The sequence below is a fragment of the Cricetulus griseus genome, chromosome 7 (genome assembly GCF_003668045.3).
Source record: "Cricetulus griseus strain 17A/GY chromosome 7, alternate assembly CriGri-PICRH-1.0, whole genome shotgun sequence".
NCBI lineage: Eukaryota > Metazoa > Chordata > Mammalia > Rodentia > Cricetidae > Cricetulus > Cricetulus griseus.
The window spans coordinates 127,956,112-127,977,639 of NC_048600.1; the positions used below are offsets into that span (position 1 = coordinate 127,956,112).

At 54.3% G+C, this 21,528-nt stretch overlaps 1 protein-coding gene across 4 annotated transcripts; it reads right to left on the reverse strand.

Annotated features, from left to right (window-relative positions):
* Nucleotides 1–1,169: 1,169 nt before the first annotated feature.
* On the reverse strand, nucleotides 1,170–20,950 carry Hid1 (HID1 domain containing). Of its 4 annotated transcripts, none has more exons than XM_027425723.2 (19): nucleotides 20,756–20,950; nucleotides 14,055–14,204; nucleotides 13,192–13,362; nucleotides 12,541–12,654; nucleotides 11,834–11,940; nucleotides 11,574–11,690; nucleotides 9,863–10,085; nucleotides 9,633–9,689; nucleotides 8,359–8,499; nucleotides 8,096–8,186; nucleotides 7,748–7,899; nucleotides 7,557–7,635; nucleotides 5,679–5,843; nucleotides 4,119–4,346; nucleotides 3,714–3,820; nucleotides 3,149–3,229; nucleotides 2,523–2,614; nucleotides 2,209–2,367; nucleotides 1,170–1,990 (listed from the first exon to the last, which is right to left on the reverse strand). In XM_027425723.2, the coding sequence occupies exons 1-19, from the start codon at nucleotides 20,819–20,821 to the stop codon at nucleotides 1,927–1,929; spliced, it is 2,364 nt and encodes a 787-aa protein (XP_027281524.1). In that variant the 5' UTR covers nucleotides 20,822–20,950; the 3' UTR covers nucleotides 1,170–1,926. The 4 variants fall into 4 exon arrangements, with proteins under 4 accessions (XP_027281524.1, XP_027281523.1, XP_027281525.1 ...); XM_027425722.2 differs by having other exon boundaries at nucleotides 12,541–12,657; XM_027425724.2 differs by lacking the exon at nucleotides 13,192–13,362 and having other exon boundaries at nucleotides 12,541–12,657.
* Between the last annotated feature and the right edge of the window lie 578 nt (nucleotides 20,951–21,528).

The window sequence follows — 21,528 nt, forward strand, 5'->3', positions numbered from 1 at the left end:
ACTGAGGGGGTGAGTACTGCCTGGAGCTCAAAACCAAGGGCAGGGCTTGCAAGTGGAGCCTGAGCACAAGACTGGCCAGAGCATCTTCACTATAGTCCATGTAGTTATGGATGTGCCCAGGTGACTGGAAAAGGCTACCATCAGTGAGGGTCAATAGGACATCACGGAGTCTGGGGTCTGGAAAGGGACTGATTACTCTGGTGGAAGGGACTCCTGGATGTCCTGGAGAACTCCTACTGGGAGCTCAGAACCCAGCACTGGAAGATTGGCAGGCAGCCCCGCCCCTCTCTCCACACACCCCATTTCCTAATGAGCTCATTAATTAGCTGCCAGGCAGGGCTCAACAGCTCTTTCCTGCTTCCATAAACCCTGTTTGTTTGATCGATTCCATTCAGCCTTTGTGGCATTTGTTCCTGGGGACAGAACTGCCACTCCAGGTGTGGTGAGAGTGGGCCTCTCAAGCAAGACAGTCCCGTTCCTCTGCCAGGAGTGGTCTACACCAGAGAGTCTCTGTCTGATCCACGGACAGAGGCAGGAAGGGATGAGTCTAGGCTTGTATAGCCCTGACCTCTGCCCTTTGCTAGCACCATCTCTGGGAACAGAGCCTCAGGGCCATTTTCGCAACTGGCTTACTATGGGTGGTCACTGTGACCTCTGCCTGCCCAGTTCCCAGGCCTGTCTGGTCCTCTGAACCACTGGGTGTGGCAGGAAGGTGAGCAAGCAGGCAACCCCAGCACTTCATCCATCTCTCTGAGCCCAGAACAAATATGTTCAGGGCTAGGCCCAAAGAGTGTGGCCCTGGCCCTGCAGCCAAGGCTCTGCCCTTCCTGGAATCCTCCTACTCCCATGAAGCCACACACTGTCAAGCCCAGGGATGATGGCCTAGGCCCCCTCAACACTAGATCTGGCTACCTAAGTCTATGTAAAAGACTTAGTCAAGGCCTCTGGCCCCTCCTGTGTGGGCTTTACTTGGGGTAGCTGCGGCCAAACACCAGGTGATGGAGTTCAATCCTTCAGTGTCCCATCCCCTCCCCGAAATGACAGATAATGTCTCAGTCATACAGGCAAGAGCCCTCAGTGGATGAACCCTGGGGTGTAGAGTCCCCATCTGCCCTGAAATAAGAGCCCCAGTCAGGCACCTCCCCCGACTCCAGGCATAGAGGCACAGCACAGAGAGGGACATTTTATTGTGTAAAGTGGCCGATTGCACAGAGCAGATTGCACTGACACAGGTGGGGCAAGGGAGACCCGGAGGCCAGAGCTGGGGCCAGTAGAGTGTGGTACCCCACCACCCAGGCAGGGCAGGGGCACTGACATCCATCAGACCCCGCCAGTCAGGCAATATCCACTGGTCCAAAGACAGTAACAGGGGACCCTGACACCCTGCTCCAAGCCCCTACAGCACACCACCAGTCTTGCTTTATAAGCTGCCCCAGCCCCCAGCCTCCTTGGCCAGCAGCTCAACTGCTCTTTCCCCAAAGGCCCTGGCCAGGAGAGGGCCTGGAACAGTAGTCTCAGGCTAGGTAGCCAGGGCTTCCTTCACCATGCCCAGGTGCCCCACGGGACAGCACATGGCTCCTTTTTGGGGGGAAAACCTATTAGGGCACAGCAACCTGGCAGCCTCTAGGAGCAGACAGCACAAGGGCAGATCTTGAAGGAGGAGCCAGAGTGGGCAAGGGCTCTGGTGGGACTCATGTCTCTGGAGACAAAAGGCTTCTAGGACAACAGCTTAGAGGGCAGAGGGCACTTCTTTTTCCTCCCTGTTGTCTCCAGCCACAATGGGCACCTGGGACCTGACATCCAGGACCAACCACTCTACTTGCCCCATGCCCTGATATTGGTCCTTTAAAGCTCAGAACAAAGGGTTGGGGGAGCCCTGGGGTCTAGGACCAGCCATCCTGGCCCTATTCCCCCCGGGCCGCGTCCTCACACCCGCTGGATCTCAAACAGCTTCACATCAGTGTCGTACCAGATGGGTGGGTCCACATTCCTACAGAGGGAGTGGGCTGTCACCTTCTAGAAGGGGGCACCGTGAAGCCAAGGAGCTAGGTAGCTACAAGGTCCCCGCCCACCCTCAGGCCCCCACTCTGGGTGATGAGTGCCCACCCTCACTATGGAGGAACCCAGAGCTGTGTCCCTGTGGGCAGTCCTCAGGCAGACTCCCATGCGCACCCCGGGGTGTACTCCCCTGCCCCTCGCAGGGCCCACCTCAAATAGATGACACCCCACATGTAGGTTCGAAACCACACGGCCGTGCCTGAGTTCGCCTGGTACTTTCGGATAAGGATGGGGTGGGGCACGGGCAGGAGTCCCACGAGGGTGCCGTGCTGCAGGAACCTCAGGATCTCAGATTCATCCGTCAGGCCCCTGGAGAGAAAGGTGAGGCCTCCAGAGCGTCATGGAGACTGAACACAGAACCCTGAGGTGTGTGCCCCAGGTCACACCCACCCGAGCCTGGGCTGGCCCCTCCCCCTCTCCCTCTCAGGGCCACCCGCCCGCCCACGGAGGAGCTTGCAACTCACTTGTCAATGCAGATCTTCTCTACCTGGGGCACCAGCACCTGCAGCAGGCGCATGATAGTCTGCAGGGGCAGCTTGGACTTCCAGGACAAGATCTGTGAGAGCCACACCCAGAGCTATGGCACGGGCCTGACCTCGGCCCACAGTCCCAGGCTCCCCCAGGACACCGTTCAGCCCGGCCTGCATCAAGCAGGGCCTGTGAAGGGGAACCGTTGCTAATGGGAAGAGCCCAGGCTGTGCTGAGCAGGGCCACAGGCCAGCTGCTGTGCCTCATGCCTTCCGGAAGACTGTCCCCTTTAATCCTCACAACGGCTGGATGGCACGATCGCAGGGTGTTTATTACCCCCTTCCAGAGCAATCAGTGGGGCTCCCAGGAAACACGCAGGGAGTGGGAGCCATTTGGGGAGGAACAAGCAAGGGTGGTTGACAGAGGAAGCAGTCATACGGGCAACTTCTGAAAGGTCAAGCGGAGGCAAGGTCGTGCAGCTGGAAGGACTGTCCCTCAGCCTGGCTTCCCAGCCAAAGGTCTTTGGTCTTCTAACCCCATCCAGAGCTGGAGCTCTGACACACCCTGCCTCACGCCATCCACCCAAACCCCAGCTCCCAGCTGCTCCAGCTCTGCCCCTCACCCAATCTGATGTTGGGTTCCACTGGCCACTGGCTGATGCACTGGACAACCGCCGTTGCTCTCTCCATGTCTGACTGGGCTCCTGGTTCCCAGAAAGGAATGGAAGTGACCAGGGAAGGAATGGGTACAGGGTGCAGTCACAGAGCAACAACGTGTCTCCTCTGACCCCACTATGGTGTTGTAACCTATAGGTTGGCAGCCCCTGAGAGGTGGGTCCAGTCCTGTACCCTTTGCCCTGGGGCCAAGGCCCGGTCCAGTCCAGCCCAGCCCAGCTCAGTGACAGGTTTAGGGCCAGGGCCTGACAGAGAAGGCAGGCTAAAGGCCAGACTCAGATAAGGTTGATGGATGAGGAACCTGAAGGTCACAAGGCTTTGCTGCAAGCAGTAAACCACAGAGAGGCCTGTAAATGGCCCCCTCACCCTGGCTCAGCAATGCCAGCCCTGATTCCCCTGTTCTAATACGGCAACCTCAGTGTGCCCTGGCCTTGCCCACTCCTACGCTTCAGGGTTCAGAGAGAAAGGCAATGAAGTGATACTCAACTCCCTCCAGGCATCCCTAGTACCTACCCCTTCAGACGGGCTGCCTTCCGCTGAACTTGACTGGGATTCAGGCTCTAGGGACCTCAAGGTACCATCTTCTGATACCTGGGATTTCTCTGTCAGCTTGTCAATGCCTGGATGGGACACAGGAGGGAGAGGGGGTATGCCACGGTACTCCTTCCGTCCAGAAGTTGTGTGCTACCGATTAATCACAGAGGTCCTGTGTCCACCCCTCCCTCCTAGAGCCACTTTCATCTCTGAGCCCTGTCTGTGTTCCCCCACCCTCGACCCCTCTCAAGCTGCCTTTCTAGGCCCACCCAATGCTTCCACCCCACATGCCAGGACAGGAACGAAACCCCAGAGATCACACCCCCCCCAACAGTGCCATCTCCAACCAAGTCCCACACTCTCCCAGCCTGATAGCATCCAGACCTGGAGTGGCCACCAGGCTGGTCTTAAGGGTGCCTGGTTCTGCAGGGGCAGCCGGGCGGGAGCCCTCCATGGAAGCACCCTCCTGGGAACCAGCACGGGACAGGGGCTCCGGCGTCTTCCGCCGCCGCTGCAGTGCCTTGTGGATGGAGGGTGGGTCAGTGGGCAGGTTGGCCAGCTGGTGGAAGACTCCACGTTTACGGATGATGGCATAGACCAGGTTGGAATTGCCTGTGGGAGGATCATGTCTATCTTCATTTTGCTTCCCACTCTGTCTGAGATGGCTTCCAGGACTAGAGGGCAGTTTGTGAGACAGGAAGGTTTCTTCCCCAGGGATAAAAACTGGTACACGGTGCCCAGAGCAGGACAGGCCCAGCTGTATGGGTGTCAGTGGCCACAGCAGATATGAGAGATACCAAATAGTTATGTTGGTGGGACGTCCAGATGTCAGGCTGTAGGAAAACAGCTGTGCCCTGAGCTCCCCTAGTATCCTTCTTTGGATACCTTGAAAGCCTCTGCAGCCCAGCATTAAGGGGGTGTCATCTGGCATGGTGGGACAACCTGAGCCCTATCTCTGTACACCAACGTTAAAAAGGTAACCCTCTCAGTGACACACAGAGAGGTCTAGGAGGACACTGCTGTATGTGCCTGCCCTCCATCATCTACCTGGGTTCCCACAACTATCGGGAAGATGCAGACTTTTCCGGAGCCTTCAGTGCCCGCATCTACCTCTCTAGTCCTGGATTGTACCATCCTGCCTTTAGCTTAAGGTCCGCCCAAGGCCTTTGCACTTTCCCCTGCCCATGCAACGCCTTTGTGCCCACGTTGCTCTCATTTGGCACTCACACATACATCTAAATTTTACTTATTTTGGAAATAGTAATAATAATTGCTAATATGTGAGTTGCTAGATGTTGTGCCAAGTGCTTTTTCTGTGAGTTACTAATCCCTCCAATAATCTCTAAGAAAGGGCCTTTTTTGTTATTTGTTCTTGGTTTTGTTTTATTTTTTGAGACAGGGTTTCTCTGTGTAGCCCTAGATATCCTGGAAATCACTCTGTAGACCAGGCTGGCCTTGAACTCACAGAGATTCACCTGCCTCTGCCTCCTGAGTGCTGGGAATAAAGGTGTGTGCCCTTGGAGAGGGACATACAGCAGTATCATTATGAGCATCTTACAGATGAGGGGACCAAGGCTCTGAGACTGACATTCTCATGGCCACAGAGCACATGAATGGCAAGATCTGGATTTGTACCTGTGATACTGGTAAGGCACCTGCTGTGACAGCCAGCAGGCTCTTGATGCTCTAAGTTTTCCAGCCACCCAACTCTAAATGAACTCTTTAGGGTCAGGCTGACAGCCTAAAGCCTCCCTCTGTGACTCTACACCCAGCTGTAAGCTCCAGGAGGGACGGCGAATATCTGCTTTGATTCCCCACTGCAATCCCTGTGCCCAGGTACACTGAAGGTGCTCAATAGGTGCACATCGAAGAAGCAAGCTAATAGGCAAGATTCCTGGGCTAGGGCTTCCCTAAGCCAAGCCAGGGGCTCAGGTCAGGCCTCACCATCAAACTGATACTGGATAATGTTGTTGAAGACCTCCAGGAGGAAGAAGACCAAATGGTGGTTCTGAGACGCTGAGAAGAGGAACCAGGTGGTAGAGAAGGCCTCCAGCAGATGCAGCAGCTTGTTGGCAGTCACCATGGACAGGCTCTTGAGGTAGGGTGACACTGCAAGGGAGGGGCCAGCTTGTGCTGGACCATCCCTGAAAATTCCAGGCCAGGGCAGAACAGCTCACCTTAACTGATCCCCTGTGTCCCCAGCTACCCCACCAAAGTCGATGAGAGGCCCACCACCCCGCAACCTCAAAGGCACACTCAGATCATCTCTCCCCAGCACAGAGGGAGGAAGAACAGAGATGAGGGTGTAGATAAAGAGACTGGGGTTGAGAGAAGATTATAAACTGAGCCCAAGTTCCCCAGCAATAAAATGACAGGGCAGGGGTGCTAACACGGGACGTGACATCTTTCAAGAGTGACAAGCTGCTGTCATTAGATTTATATCTCTCAGGACAGTTTTATGAGTGGGAATCAGAGAGGAAACCATAGTTTGACCTATGTGTGTCCTTGTCCCCTGCCTTTTTCCCTGACCCTGCTGAAGACCTCAGAGGGTGGGACTGTCTTGGTCACAAAGGCATTCTCAGAACTGCCCTGCTTGTTGGGCACTCAGTTAGGGTTTGTCAAACAGAATCAATGGATCAACTAAGGGAAAGTACAGAGCTCATAACCTAGCTAGAGACCTTAGGACCCCTTGTGCCGCCCCAGATACTCAGAAGTTCAAATCACAGCATGGTCATCGTGGGTAGTTAGTTTTTACTGTCCACATGACACAAGTTAGAATCACCTGGGAAGAGACCTCAACGAAGAATTATCTAGATAACGTTCACGTGTGGGCATGTCACCTGTGGGTTGTCTTGCCTGTTAATTAATGTGGGAAGACCCACTACGAATGTGGGTGTCGCCATCCCCTAAGCTGGGCCCTGAACAGTTAAGCATACAGAGAGCTAGATGAGCCTGTGAAGCTAGGCAGCAAGCAACGATTTGTTAATTTCTCTGTTCCTGGCTGTGGATGTCATGTGACCAGCTGCTTCAGTTCCTGACTTGACTTCCCCTCAATGTTGAGTTGTAAACTGGTGTTATAAGCCAAAGCAATGTAAGGGTATTTGTTACTGTGACAGGAATGTAAACTAGACCTATCAATGAACCACACTGGCCAAAAGACATCCATGAAATCACTCTACTCTAGACTACTGCTACCCATCTTGCTGGACCCCCAGCTAGCCTGAGCCTTCCCGCCTGCATTCCCAGAGCAGCCTGCAGCCCCGAAGATGCTGCTGATACCCCCACACTGAAACGCCAACACCCCAAACCTTAACTACTCAATAAATAGCCAGCAGCCATATGTGGCCATGAAATGTCTGCACTACAACCAGTCTCAACTGAAATGTCCTGTGTGAACAGAACTTTGAAGACCAGATATGAAACAGAACATAAACTATCTCAGTGATTTTTATAGTTTCTTCATATCTAAGAGGCGGCGTTTTGAACTTAGAAGATAGAGTATATTCTAAAGCTTTATAGAAATTTTATTTATTATTGTGTGCATGAGTGAGTGAGTGTGCATGAGTGTGTGTGTGTGTGTAAGTCATAGGGCAACTTTGCAGTATCAATTCTCTCCTTCCACTTTACGCCCAACTTGCATGGCAAGAGCTTTTACCTGCTGAGCCATTTCATAGGTGCTCTAAAGCCATCATTACCTGTCTGGTTGCCCCTTACACTGTACTAGAAAAATCAGCAGGCCATGGAACCAGGGGCCTGCTGTTTGGCCTGTGGCCTAGCACCACCTGCTGGTGAGCATGGGGAAGATAGGCTCCAGGCCCCTACCGTTGACCACAATGGTGAGCAGGCAGTCGAAGAGGGGTTGCAGCCGCTGGTGACCACTGGTGACGATTTTGTGGAATACCTATGCAGGAAGGGCAAGGGGTGGCGTGAATTACCCACCATCTCCAGACTCCGCCTAGAAGAGAATGTCACTCCCGCACCCGCAAGGCTGACCACGCACGCACACCCCTTACCACGATGAGCAAATCTGCATGTGTGCCTGTGAAGACCGGAATGTCCATGGGCACTCGCACTGAGTAGGGCTTGTTCAGTCGTACCCCAAAGTTCCTCTCCCCGCTCAGAAGCAGCAGGATGAAGACCCCGATGTGCATCAGGCCCACCCGAGCTGAGGCACACAACACAGGGGGGCGTCACACGAGCAAGGGGGCGGGGGGAACTCAGCAAAGACCCATCTCCAGGGGCTCAAGGGAGCCCCCTATGGAAGGGGCGACACCAGGTGGGAGGCAGGACAGACTGGCTGGACCCCACCCGAAATTAAGATCCCATATCGACCCGACGATCACAAGCCCACTACTCCATACATTGATCTGCCCGGGCGTCGTTGAGAAAATAGAGGATAGGGACCAGGATATCCAGCACATCACTGCTCTTCAGGACAAAGAACAGGAATTTCTGGGAATGAGAGAGGGGACAGGTGGCCTGGGTCAGTGAGAGGCCTGGCTCTGTCCTCCCACCTAGGCTGGGGAGACCCCAGTGCTATGTCAGTCCTTGGACTCTGTGGACCCTGCTTAGTCATCAGCTGCAGCCCTCAGTGTCTGCTGCCCTCCGGCCAGAGCCCACTCACCTTGTTAAAGTCACAGAGTTTCCAGAAGAGAACGAGCAATTCCTGATGGAACTGGATTTTCTTTGTGGAGTTGGGAAGGTAGGTCTGGAGCAGGGGGTTGGACAACAGCCGAGCTATCCCCTTAAGGATAAACTGGAAGTCCTGGGAGGGCAGAGAAGGGTTTCTTCCAACCAGCTCCCTACAGCTCTGGCTACCCCATACAGGCCTCCTCATTCTCCCTTTTCCTTATCAATCTCCTATAACCTTCAAATCTCCAGTCAGGGGGCTCGGGTTTGGACATTACTGCCAGCACCCTGGAAAGCCAAGCCTCTGCCTTCCCTCCAGCAAGTCAGAGGATTCCCCCTATGCAAGGCTGCAGCTCCCAGTAACCCCCAGGTGGACCCCTGAACCAGGCTCCCTGAACACCTGTATTCCTTGTTGACAGGGACTGTCCTTCGCTCCACCCTAGCACCTCCCCCTGTCCCCCCCCACAGAAGTACTCCCCAGTTCTCATAGAGCTGCTATTTACTGGGCACACACAAGCTGGGCTATGCTCTACTTTGATCTTAGGGGTGGAGAAGGGGCCTGGCTCAGCTACAGAGCCTTGATGAGCAGCTGCAGAACTCAGGGTCCCAGGAACTGTAGCACCTCTCCTCGAGTCTGCCTGGACATTTAGGCCACCTCTGAACCCCAACGTCACAGCAGCCCCCCTCTTTGGGAAGCTGCCTTGGTTATCCTGGCCCAGCTAGGGCTATGAATCCTTTGTTTTCTTTCCTTCTTTATTTATTTACTTGGTTTTGGTTTTGGTTTTTTGAGACAGGGTTTCTCTGTGTAACAGTCCTGGCTGTTGACCAGGCTGGCCTCGAGCTCACAGAGATCTGCCTGCCTCTCGAGTGCTGGGATTAAAGACATGTGCCACTATGCCCAGCTTATTTATTTACTTTAAAAGACAGGGTCTCCTGTAGCCCAGGCTAGCCAAGAACAACTCTAAACTTTTAAACCTCCTGCCTCCACTTCCTAGATGCTGGCTTTACAGTCATTCGGCATGGGCCCTGACCCATGTTCCCTGACCGTGTAATGCTGGGGATTGACGTGAGGGTTTTGTACCTGTCGAGCCACACCCCCCAACTCCCATCAACCCTTTCTATACCTCAAAATCTCCCAAGTATTGCCATCACTATTTTACTTATGGTGACCATGTTCTTTCATGCATCGGGATCGGACTACTCAATCCCCACAAAACCACAGCCACTGTAGAAGGAGGGCAGTTAGATTTCCCAGCATGGCTGACTCACCTCCTCACGATGAATTCGGGACAGGTAGTTCACAAACAGGTTCTCAGGCCCTGGAGGCTGCCAAGGGGAGGAGCTGTGGTGAGCAGATCCTCCAGTCTGGTCTGCCTGGATAGCAGCAGTTGAACACCCCCAGGCACACCATCGGGCCCCTCCCATGTGTGCCTCTTGCCCAGGACCTCTGCTAAAGGAGATACCATCTGCCCACAGCCATCTCTCCATCGGGTCCTTACCTCAGCATCATCCATGGCAGTGCCCGTAGTGGTGCCATCCACAGTGCAGGTGGTGCTGGTGGCACTGTCATGGTCCAAGGTGACAATAAGCACCTGAGCAGCCTCCTCCACCAAGGGCTCCCGGTAGTCCGAGAAGAGCAGGTGGTTGTAGGGGATCCCGTAGCCCACAGGGTCATAGGCACACACGGTGTTGAGGAGCGAGGTGAAGAGGGGTAGTGCATGTCTGTAGGGAGAGGAGAGCAGAGCTGCAGGGGTGCTCCCATGGGTCCTCTCCAGCCACAGAAGGAGCTGCGGAGCTATTGGGCTGCAGGCTGGGACCCGGGAGGCAGAAGTGCAAGCTTGTCTCTTCCTGAATAGAAAAGTCCCTCCCTCTCCGTGTATGTGGCTGACACTGGCCAGGGCCAGGCTGAGCCAAGAGCAGAGGATGCCTTGTGGGAAAACACACTTACATCCTTTTCAGTCCCCAGTGGTACACACCCTCCACGGGGGCTCCAGACAAGCCGTTAGAAGTGCAGGGTAACACAGCTTCCCCTTGGGGAGCAGAGCCCAGTCCATCCCCCAGCTCACAGGCCACAGGATGACTTGAATCGGGCCCAGAAGATGTCAGGGTTCAAGTTCCTCATCTTACAGGTGAGGAGACTAAGATCCAGTTGTTAAGTGAGCAACAGGGTGGCACTTTGCCTGACGCAGCTATGAGAAGAAACTCTGGCCAGCCTCTGATTGTGACTGGTGTAGAGGGGTCACTTGGGAGCCCTTCTCTTCCGGGGATAAAAAGAAATCCAGCAGGAAGCCAGCAAAACACAGAGGAGGGGAACCATGCTATGCAGGGATCAGAGTCCAGAAGCAGGAAGGTTAAACGTTCTGGAAAGTCACAGTCTATGCCAGCATCACAGCCACGCTAGAGCCGGATATGCATAGCTGGAGTGACTGTGTTCCACTGATGACTGTGTGACACCCACATGTACTCATAGGTGTCCCCATATTCCTTGGGTGCCCCCATAGTCCAGACTTCTCCATCCATCGCGGTGGTCCTCAGACCCTCCTCTCTACCCACGGTCCCAAAGGACAACCACAGGCCACATGTGGCCGGCTACTGAGTACTGCTGAGTGGTTGGTCCAGTTAAGCATGCTGGGAGTATATGAACACACCGGATTTGGGGAAAGAAGCACAAGAGAAAGCAATGCAAATGATGTTGATAGCTGTATAAACTCATGACAAACATAATGCTCACTTTTTAAAACACTGAATTAAATAGGATAGATACATTAATTTTCTTTTTGCCTTTGAGACAGGTCTTATGTACCCCCAGGCTAGCCTAAAACTCACTAGTAGTCAAGGATGGCCCTAAACACCTTGCTGCTTCAGCCTCTACCTCCTGGGTGCTGGGTTTATAGTTGCGCACCCCCACACCTGTTTCACAGGGTGCTGGTGGTCAGACTCCGTGCATACCAAGCAAGAACCCTACACACAGAGCTGCATCTCAAGGCCCTCACATTATATTTCAGTGAACAATGTGATTCCAGATGGTAGATCTGGACCTGGGTCACCCGGGGCCCCCAGGAGGTTTGGGGGATCTTGATGGTTCGAAGGTGTAGCTAGATTATGGTTTCATGCCACCAGGGGGCAGTACCTCTCCTCAAATAAAGCCAACAGGGCTGGCGCTCAACTTAAAGAGTGCCTTGCAAGACTAGAAAGAGGGCAGCCTCTCACCTGTTTTCTGTGGAACAAAAGAACTGCACCCAGGGGTTGGTGCTGCCACTTTCTGGAGATGGCGGCAGGTACATGGCCTCTGAGAAGCATGTCAAAAGCAGCTTCAGCAGCTCCATTCTGCAAGAAGAACCGGAAGGGCACATTAGGACCCGGCTCCCTCTAGGAGGGAGCTGCCGGACCTGCCCACCGCCCTGGCCAAGGACCATGGAAAAAATGACCCCAGTCCTCCCCGTGGGTCTAGGAGCTATACATAGGCTCACCGGTTCATGTCGTGGATGGAGTTGGGCTGTGGAGAGTGAGCAAAGCCCACACCAGCCTCCCAGATGTATTCACAGCTGTCCAGGGAACGGACATCTTCTGCTGAGTCCTAGAAGAGGGAGTGATTGCAGGGGGTGAGGGCATCTTGAAACAAATAGCCACGTGACCACGTGACGCAGGCCCAGAAAACCCCAGCTTCCCGCTGCCCCTAGTTGCAGCAACATGCCCCAGTATTCTCCCAAAGACAGCCCCCCCGCCCCCTCCCATCCCCGCACCCCCGCCGCACGCCCTAGGTCCTAATGTAAGCGAAGCGAATGTTGTTGGGCTTCTTAGAAAGCTCACTTTTTTTTCGGTCTTACATTGACCGTTTTACTTGCTGAGTCCAGTCTGAGGCAGGGAGAGGAGGGAGGGGAAGGCTGGGGGTATGGGGTGTGGAGAAGGATTCCTGGTGGAGGCCCTGAGTAAAAATGTCAGGCTTCCTGGTTCCAGCCCTGCACCCCTCCCGCCTCAGGCAGAGAGGACAATGAGTGCTTGTACAAGGCTGCCTGGGAGACAGGGGCAGGCCGGACACCGGCTGGCTCCTCTCCAGCTGTGCCACCCCTACCCCACCCAGGGTAAGTACAGCTATCAGCCTTGCTCTCCGAACCGCCCCTGCTTCCATACCCTGTATCTCCTGCCCCAATGGGGTCAATGGGGGGGGGGGTCTCACCACATTGTTCCTGCGGTGGCTCTGCACAGTGAAGTCTGGGCAGAAGAGCAAGTCAGCGATGGCCAGAAGCAAGGACTCAGCCAACGGGCGAGCAGTCTCATCATCTTCTTCACCCTGCTAGAGAAAGACGCAGGTCGCTCAGTGGAGGTGCGCCAAGGAGAAGTGGCCCCGGGGCTGGGGCTTAGAATGTAGAGGACAGGGACTGGGTCTCGGCAGGCATGTGGGGACAGAGGGAGGAAGAAGTGGAAGGAAAGGGAAATGAATTCCTGCTTACCCCAAACCTCCCTCAGCCACAAGAGAGCAGAGACAGGAATTGGGGAACAGTGAGGAGACACGGCTCCTCACCAGGGGTGTCAGGCACCAAGCTCAAGGTCTCAGCCCTCTTGGGAATCATGGGGTCTCAACCCTTGGCCCTTGCCTGGGGATCAGCCCAGAGCAGGTGGTGTCTGGGAGAAGACAATATAGTCCCTCTGGACCTCTAATGACAGTCACTGAGCCCTATCCCTGGGGAGCAAAACTGAGGGCCTGAAAAGTTGGTACTGGCTCCTTTCCTCTCAGTGGCATCTTATCCCTAGTCCCTATCCCCACTCTTCCTGAATAGCAGGTGGCCCCGCCAGGCTCCTCCCACCCGCCCAGGCCAGGCCCACAGACCCCTCCACGCCCTGCCCCGGGCACTGTGGACCAGAAGAAGCCCCTCCAGTCGGGGTCCTCGAAGATGTACGGCAGCACTCGGGTGAGCAGCCGGCTGCAGTTCAGGACGACCTGTCTCTCCTTCTCTGAGTGGCAGCCACTCTCTGCTCCTTGTACCAGCTTCTCCACAGCCTGTGGGGACAGGCAGCAAGGCAGGGACATGTGAAGTGGCCCTTTGGGTTCAGGCTACCCAGGCTGCAGAGGTCAGCTAGTTCATGGAGACCGAGTAGTTAAAATGCAGGCCTTGAATCCCAGCACTCGGGAGGCAGAGGCAGGTGGATCTCTGAGTCTGAGGCCAGCCTGGTCTACAGAGCGGGTCCCAGGACAGCCAGGGCTACACAGAGAAACCCTGTCTCAACAAAACAAAACAAATCCCACTTGTCCTTGCAGAGGGCCCAGGGTTAGTTCCAGCACCTACATGGCACCACACAATCATCTGTTACTCCAGTTCCAGGGGACCCAATGCCTTCTTTTGATCTCCACAGGCACCACCCATGCTTATGAAACATATGCATAGATGCAGGCAAACATTCATATACATAATTTTTTAATTTGTAAGAGAGAAAATAACAACAGTGCCTTACAGAGAATGCAGAGTGAGCTAGTGTGTGGAAAATACAGACCAAGGCAGAATAAAATACTCCTAAATGGTGGCCACGATTATTTCCCCCTCAATCCTACCAAAGAGAACTTGAGACACAGAGACTGGTCCTCAGGACCTGGGGATGGGATATTCCAATGTATGCCCTGACTTACTGAAGACTGGGTCATCAGGCCACCCTGGAGAGGGTGAAAGCAGCAGTGAGGGACCAGACAGCCCTTACCTTATAGCACAAGGTAGCCAAGTTAGAGGGTGACTCCTCTCGAACAGCCCGGATCTCTGCTGCCGGCACCAACGCAAAGACATCCTGTACCGAGGTGGCTGTGTCTGCCCAGAACTGGTCCCAAAAAGCATCATCGGTGGCTTCCACGGGCTACAGGGGAATCCGTTATCCAGAGTTACACAACTCCTTCCTGATAGTCACAGACAGACCCTGGCAGGGAGACCATAGCACTACACTACCTTCCATCCAGCCAGCACCCAGTCTGGATGAAGGGCTGTCACAAGACAGGGCCAGCAGTGAGAGAGGTGGGCATGGCCAAGCGTCAGCTAGGCACTAAAGCCAACTGAGCCCCCGAGGGTTTGTGTAACCCTGGCTAAGTCTCCATTTGCCTCTGAAAGAGAAGCTGTCATCCTCACCAGGCCATATGCCAAGGCCACACCAGGTCAAGTGTCTAGAACGCAGACCAAGGCTCCCCACCAAGGAAGACAACAGCCCTCCATTTACTGTCCCCAATGCCGTCTTCTCACTCCCAACAGTTCCTCAGCACATCTACCAAGTGCCAACCCCAGTGAGCTCACTGGCCACATGCTCCTCTCAGCACCCATGGCTGGTCCATGATGCAGGTCCAGTCACCTTCCAGGAGCTCCAGCCTTCAAGGCTACCCCCTCTCGGTGCTGTTTGTACACTCCCCCAACCCCATGCGCCAAACAAAGCAAATGGCCAAAGTCACATAAAGGCCTTTGAGGTCCCTACTGCCTGCTGGGTCAACTCTAAACATCAGCTCAACACTCTATTAATAGAGTATTTGTGTAGCGCCCACAGTCCTGTACACATTGGCATTGGTGGTGAAGGCCTGTATTCCCAGCACCAGCAAGGTCATGCTCAACTACATAATGAGTGAGTTAGTTCCAGAAGTCTTGAGTTCAATTTCCAGCCACTACATGGTGGCTCATAACCATCTGTAGTGGGATCTGATGCCCTCTGCTGGTGCAAGAATGTACATGCTGATGGAACACTCATATATACATTAAATAAATAAATAAATCTTAAAAAAAAAAAAAAAACACATACACACAAGCCAGGCAGTGGTGGCATACACCTTTAATCCCAGCACTCAGGAGGCAGAGACAGAGGCAGGAAGAGCTCTGTGAGTTCAAGGGCAGCCCCATCTCCAGAGTGAGTTCCAGGACAGCCAGGGCTACACAAAGAAAATCAAACCAGATCTTTTGGGCAGACTGTCCCCATTTCCCACTACAATCTTCTCATTTCAACAATAATTACAAAGTCCTACCGGCTTGGGGCTTGACAGATGGCTCATCTGGTAAAGGGGCTTGCCACCAAGCCTGATGACCTGAGCATTGAATTCAGGGTCTACTTACCAGAAGTAAACCAACTGCCATAAGTTGTCCTCTGACCGCCACACATGTGACTTTGCACAAATTTAAACCTTCCCTGCGCCCCCCCAGGTTTGTTTGTTTGTTTGTTAATTTTAACAGACCAGATGTAGTGGCATATAACTTTAATTCCAGCAGATGGGAGGCAGAGGCAGGTGAATCTCTCTTTGAGTTTGAGGCCAGCCTGGTCTACAGAGTGAGTTCCAGGACAGCCAGAGCTACATAGTGAGATCCTATCTCAAAAACAAACAAATAAACAAAAGATAATGAATAAAATCCCTGTGGTCCTATTGAGACAAGCCTTAAAAAATTGCCATGCTCATGGGGGCTGGAGATGGCTGGCTCAGAGGTTAAGTGTGTGCACAACCTTCCATCTGATTCAGCTTGGTTCCCTGTACAGCCAGCTCCAGGGGATCTGGCACCCTCTTCTGGCCTCCATAGGCTCATGCACATTTGTAGCACACATACAATGAAATACACATACATAAAAATAAAAAAATTAAACATAAAATTTGTGGTCTTGGAATCACATAGACAGTCATACAAGTAAATGACCAAGCCAGCTTTAGATGATAAATTTCATTTCTAGAATCCCCCTCCCCTGTGCTGGACAACCCTTTCCACCATGCTGGAGAGTTTTATAGCAGTCTGATGCAGACTGGGATCGTTTGACAGGAGGGAGGGAACCTCAAGCTGGGTGTACTGGTTCACACCTTTAATCTCAGCACTTGGGAAGCAGAGGCAGGCAGAGCTCTGAGTTCAAGGCCAGCCTGGTCTACATAGTGACTTCCAGTACAGTACACAGAACACAGAGAAACCCTGTCTCAAAAAAAACAAAAACAGGGAGAGAGAGAGAGAGAGAGAGAGAGAGACAGACAGACAGACAGACAGACAGACAGACAGACAGACAGACAGAGAGTCCTCCATAGATTGGACTTGTAGGCAGGCAGGTAGGACATTTTTTTTTTAATTACTGGCTAATGAGGGAGGGCCCAGGTCAGCTATCCCTAGGCTGGTGGTCCTGGGTTCTATAAGAAAGCAGGCTGAGCAAGTCATGGGGAGCAAGTCAGTAAGCAGCACTCCTCCATGGTCTCATCAGCTCCTGCCTCCAGGTTCCTGCCCTGTCCTGAGTTCCTGTCCTGACTTTGATGATGAACAGTGATGGGGAAACATAAACCCTTTCTTTTGCAAGTTGCTTTGGCCATGGTGTTTCATCTCTATGTACAGGCATGCTCCTACCAGGGAGCCTGCAGCCCCAATATCTACTCATCCCATTCGTTTTGTTTTGTTGTTTTGTCTTTCCAGACAGGGTTTCTCTTCGTAGGCCTGGCTATCCTGGAACTCACTCTGTAGACCATGTTGGCCTTTTACAGAGGATCTCTCACAGAGATCTCACAGAGAGCCCCCTGCCCCTGCCTCTGCCTCCCAAGTGCTGGGATTAAAGGCGTGCGCCACCACCGCCTGGCTAAGTCATCACATTCTTGATTCAGGTCTAGATGCCCCTGCCCCTGCTCCTGCCCCTGCCCTTGCCTGGCAGCCCATCTGCCCTTTGTCCCTGACCTCACAGTTGAGGCATATGACAGGTGCTGAAGTTGCCATGAATCCTGACAAGGCTTAGTGCCAGGGGGCTGCCCAAACCCAAGGCTGGGGCTGCACACTTCACCAAAGTGCCCACTCCCTGAACAAAAAACCCCCGCACTCCACTCTGAGGAGCCCTAGAGTAGCTTGTGGCTGCAGCCTCAGTCCCAGAACTGGTAGAGCAAGTTAGCTGGAGGTAAACAAAGGCCAAGGGAGAGAGGCCCTGGAGCTGGTTTGCTGGATTTCAGCTCTATAGCCACAGATACACATGGGGGGAGGGCAGGCGCTGGGGACCCCAGTCCTAGTGGCCTGGAGCCACAGTGAAATGGGAAGTCATCCTAAGGAGTTCTGGGGAGCACCTCTAATACCCAGCCCGCCTCCCAGGTAGTCACCACCCTTACAGGGGCAGAAGCCCAGCTGAGCACAGATGGACCTGATCTCTGCCATAGTTCTTTAGGCAAGCATCATCTAGGGACTGGAATCCAAATGAGACTTAAAGGGGGCCTTAGAGGTCCAACCTAGAAGCAGAGTGGTGACCGTTCAGAAACAAGTTATTGTCTTCCTGTTCACCCCAACCTTTTCATGTAGCCAGAGCTAGCCTGGAATTCTCTGTGTAGACCAGGGTGGCCTTACAACCATAACCCGCCAGCCTCAACCTCCCAATGCTAGGATTACACCACACCTGACTGTGGAAATCAAACCGTCACTCCTTCACATCCCCACTCCCTCTCATAATGGAGACTACCGCAGGACCTCATGATTGTTAATTCAGCTTGTACCTCCTCCCTGGTCCCACTGAGCTAAGGCATTTACATTGGTTGAGGGAACCAGATACAGCTTTTAAAAAATAGTTTATTTTTATTTATGAGTATGTGTGTTTCTCTGTGTGTGTGTGTGTGTATGTTTCTCTCTCTCTCTCTCTCTCTCTCTCTCTCTCTCTCTCTCTCTCTCTGTGTGTGTGTGTGTGTGTGTGTGTGTGTGCGCGCATGTACATGCATGAGGGTGCCCACAGAGACCAGAAGGTGTTGGATCTCCCAGAGCTGGAGTCATAGATAGTTGTGAGCCACCCATATGGGTGCTGTGAACCACTCTTCATCTGAAAGATTAACAAGCCCTCTTAACCACTGAGACATCTCTCCAGCCCCCCAGTTGTGGCTTTTAACAGTCTCCTTCTGGAGTGGGTGTGGCAGGGGGCAAAACCAGCTGTGATCTAGCCTGATGAGGATGATCTGTCCTGACAGGTGATCAAAACACCCTAGGCACACGTGTGCGTGCATGTGAACGAATGTGCATGTGAACCTATCAGCTCTTACCCTGGCCTGTAGCACAGCACCCTCAAATAGGCAGGATCTGGGGGGAGGGGTGTCTCTGAACCTGCTAATGTCCCACCCTGGGGCTCCAGCCAAGTAAGGAGACAGGAAACACAACCAATGTTGCTGGCCTCAGAGTTAGGGTTAAGCCCAGCCCAGGGCTGGCCAACAGGGCAGGAAATAAAACAGGATGCGGGGCGGAAAGCAGGGAAGGTTGACCTGCAAGGGCCCAGGCCCCAGCTTCAGAAGAGTCCACTCATTCAATGCCCAAAGCACAGTCTCTGAGGGTCTAGAAGTGAGGTCATCCTGTGGTCAACACACCTGAAGCACCTTGGGGACACTGAGTGAAGGTCCAGGAAGACCACCTTAGACTCTTGAATCTCAGCTGCCCAAAGCTGATCACTACAAAGAGTCCAAGGCTTTGACCCTCTCCCACCTGTGAGAGGTCCCATGCTTACAAAAAAGCCCATGGGTAGGTGAAATGGCTCATGGTAAAAACTCTTGGTAAAGGCTCTTGGTAAAAACACTTGGTAAAGACACTTTCTGCTTGCTGATATGCAAGCCTAATAACCTAAATTCAATCCTTAGGATCCACAGAGTGGAAGAAGAGAGCTGACTCCTACAGGTTATCCTCCACACATAGGCCTTGGTGCACACACACACACACACACACACACACACACACACACACACACACGCTCGGGCACACACACACACACACCCCAAAAATAAATAATATAAATTGAAGAGGAGGAGGAGGAAGGGGTGAGAGAGGAGGAGGAGGAAGAGGAGGGAAAGGAGAAGGGAAGGGGTGGGGAGACGGGGAGTAGCCCAGGCCAGGTCTTCAGCCTACTCTAGGCCCTGGTCCACGCAACTAAGTGTCTTCAGCTAAGGATGACAGACCATCTCAGCCAGGAAAAGAGACTCGGATGCAGTATTCAGGGGAGATTGCCAAAGCAGCGGCACTGCCCACCTTCTAGATCAGTCTGAGTTCATCCTGCTCCCCAAAGACCTGCTGCGCCTACCACACCTTCCAGCAAGGCAGTAAACATGGAAGACACCCTCCTCCCTCCCTGTCACCCTATACTGTGTGAGGTGCCCCAAACCACCCTTTTCTGCTGCCCACAGACCTAGAGTCTCATCTTTGGGGTTCTGGAACAAGTCATGGGAGCAAAGAGAAGTTCTGGTTTTCATCAAGTGCCTCTCGGCTGGAAATGCCTCTCTGGACAGAAGCCCTGGCAGACCTTCCCAAGGTGGGCAGCCGAGTATGGGAGGGAGTAGAGCTCTGCCCGCTGAGGCTGTGACTGGCTGGCTGTGGGAAGATGGCTCTCCTGATCCCACTCAAACCGGCCAAGAACAATATAGAGCTCTGAGAACAGCGGGATGGGGGTGGGGTTCCAGATGGTAGTAGGTCCAGAGCCCTTTGACAGTCAGCCCCCCCCCCGCCCCGGAGAGACATGGCTGGGTAGCTCCTGATCAGAGTAGCTTGGTCCCAGCAATAAGGAGAGAGAGGAGGGCAAGGGAGGAACCTATCCGTGTCAAGAGGTGTGTGTGCTTGAGATAGGGGGTGGCTTCTGTGACACTTGTGGACTCAGGGGGAAAGGTAGGAGCATGGACTGAGCTGAAGGTACCTATGGCTCCCTCTGCAACAGACTAAAGGCAGTCTGGGAGTCCCTCCTCATACCTGAACCCGGAATCCCCGAATCCCCATTTCGGGGACCAGAATGCACAGCCAATCAGCTCCATCGGGCCCGGAGAAGCCCCTGGAGCATCCCTAGCTGGGAAGCTGGTTTCCCTAGGCCCGAGGACAGCTCCTCTTACTCGGCTGCCGCCGCCAGCCACTCTGTGAGCTCCCAGGAAGACCTGGGCCTTCCCTGCCCGCAGGCATCAACCAGGGCCCAGAGAGGCCGCCGCTGCCACCGCACACCAGCTGTTTTCCCCGAGCCCGGCAGGCGCCGGCCCGGCTTTGTTTGCATTGAGTCAGCCCGGGCTGTGCGTCCGGGATCGTGGGCACTGAGGGCAGGAAGGAGAGCCGGGCGATGGATGGGTAGGTGGGAGCGGGATGAGGCTGGCTATGCGGGGCTGCGGGCACTGGGGAGGGCGGGACGGGGGGCGGATAGCGTTGTCGCCGCCGGCTTCGGGAGTAGGCACACGTCAGCCTAAGGTGGCAGCCGCAGCGCCCGGGAGAGTGCTCCCAGGGGAGAGCAGGCTTAGGGTGGGCTCCCAGAGGTAGAGATGGAGCCCTGCGGAGCAGAGGGAAGATCCCGTCCCGGTGCTGGTCTCAGCATCCCCCTCCCGTAGGGATTAGCGGGTCACCCTACGCTCGCTCGAGTGAGGCAAGTTCACCCAGCCCCCGTCACTGCCCTGCCCTGCCCCCAAGCCCCGCAGGTGGATGAAGAGGCTGGGCCCCCGGGCGCACCTGCGTCTTGGTGGTCAGCTGGATCACCGCCTTCCGGAAGTTCAGCTTGGAGTCTGCGGACCCCATGTCGATGGAGCCCGCTCCGGCCCAGCCCCGGGTTCCGACTCCGCCGCGGACTCGGGCTCCGGCTCTAGCTCCAGCTCGGCGGCCCCAGCTGCTCTCGGAGGAGCGGAGGAGCGGAGCGGAGCTGCGAACCCCGCCCGCCGCCGGCGTCGGCCCCGCCCCCTGCGGCCCCGCCCTTAGACCCGCCCCCAGAGGCCCCGCCTCTGCACCTGCCGTTCAGGCCTCCAGAGAAGCGGTGGTCCAGAGTTCTCAGTGGAACCCAACTGCTGGTCCTACTGAACTACAATCGAGTGTTGTCCCATTCCATCTCCCGCTTCTGTCACTCAGTCTCCAAGATCAAAATCCCCCGGACATCGCACCCCCTGCCTCCATTTAGAGTCTTTATTCCCGCTCCGCCCCAGGGCTTGCAGTTTCTCCTCCAGCCATCTCTCTCTGACTTTCCTGTTTCCCTATTATTGTTGCTGTTGGAGCCTTTTCTTTTCTTTTTTTTTTTTTTCCTTTTTGGATTTTTTTGTTTGTTTCTCTTTCTGACCTGTCCAACCCATAGGTACCCCAGCAGTTATTCTAACCACACTGCGGTCTCAGCCCTAACTTGTGTGGAGGGTCTGACTCAGTGTCTCTCTTCCAGGAAGGTAGCTGAGCACCTAGCTGGCAACAAACGATGCCTCCTCGGGTCTTGACCCCTCTCTGGTCCCCTGGCTTCCCTGGGA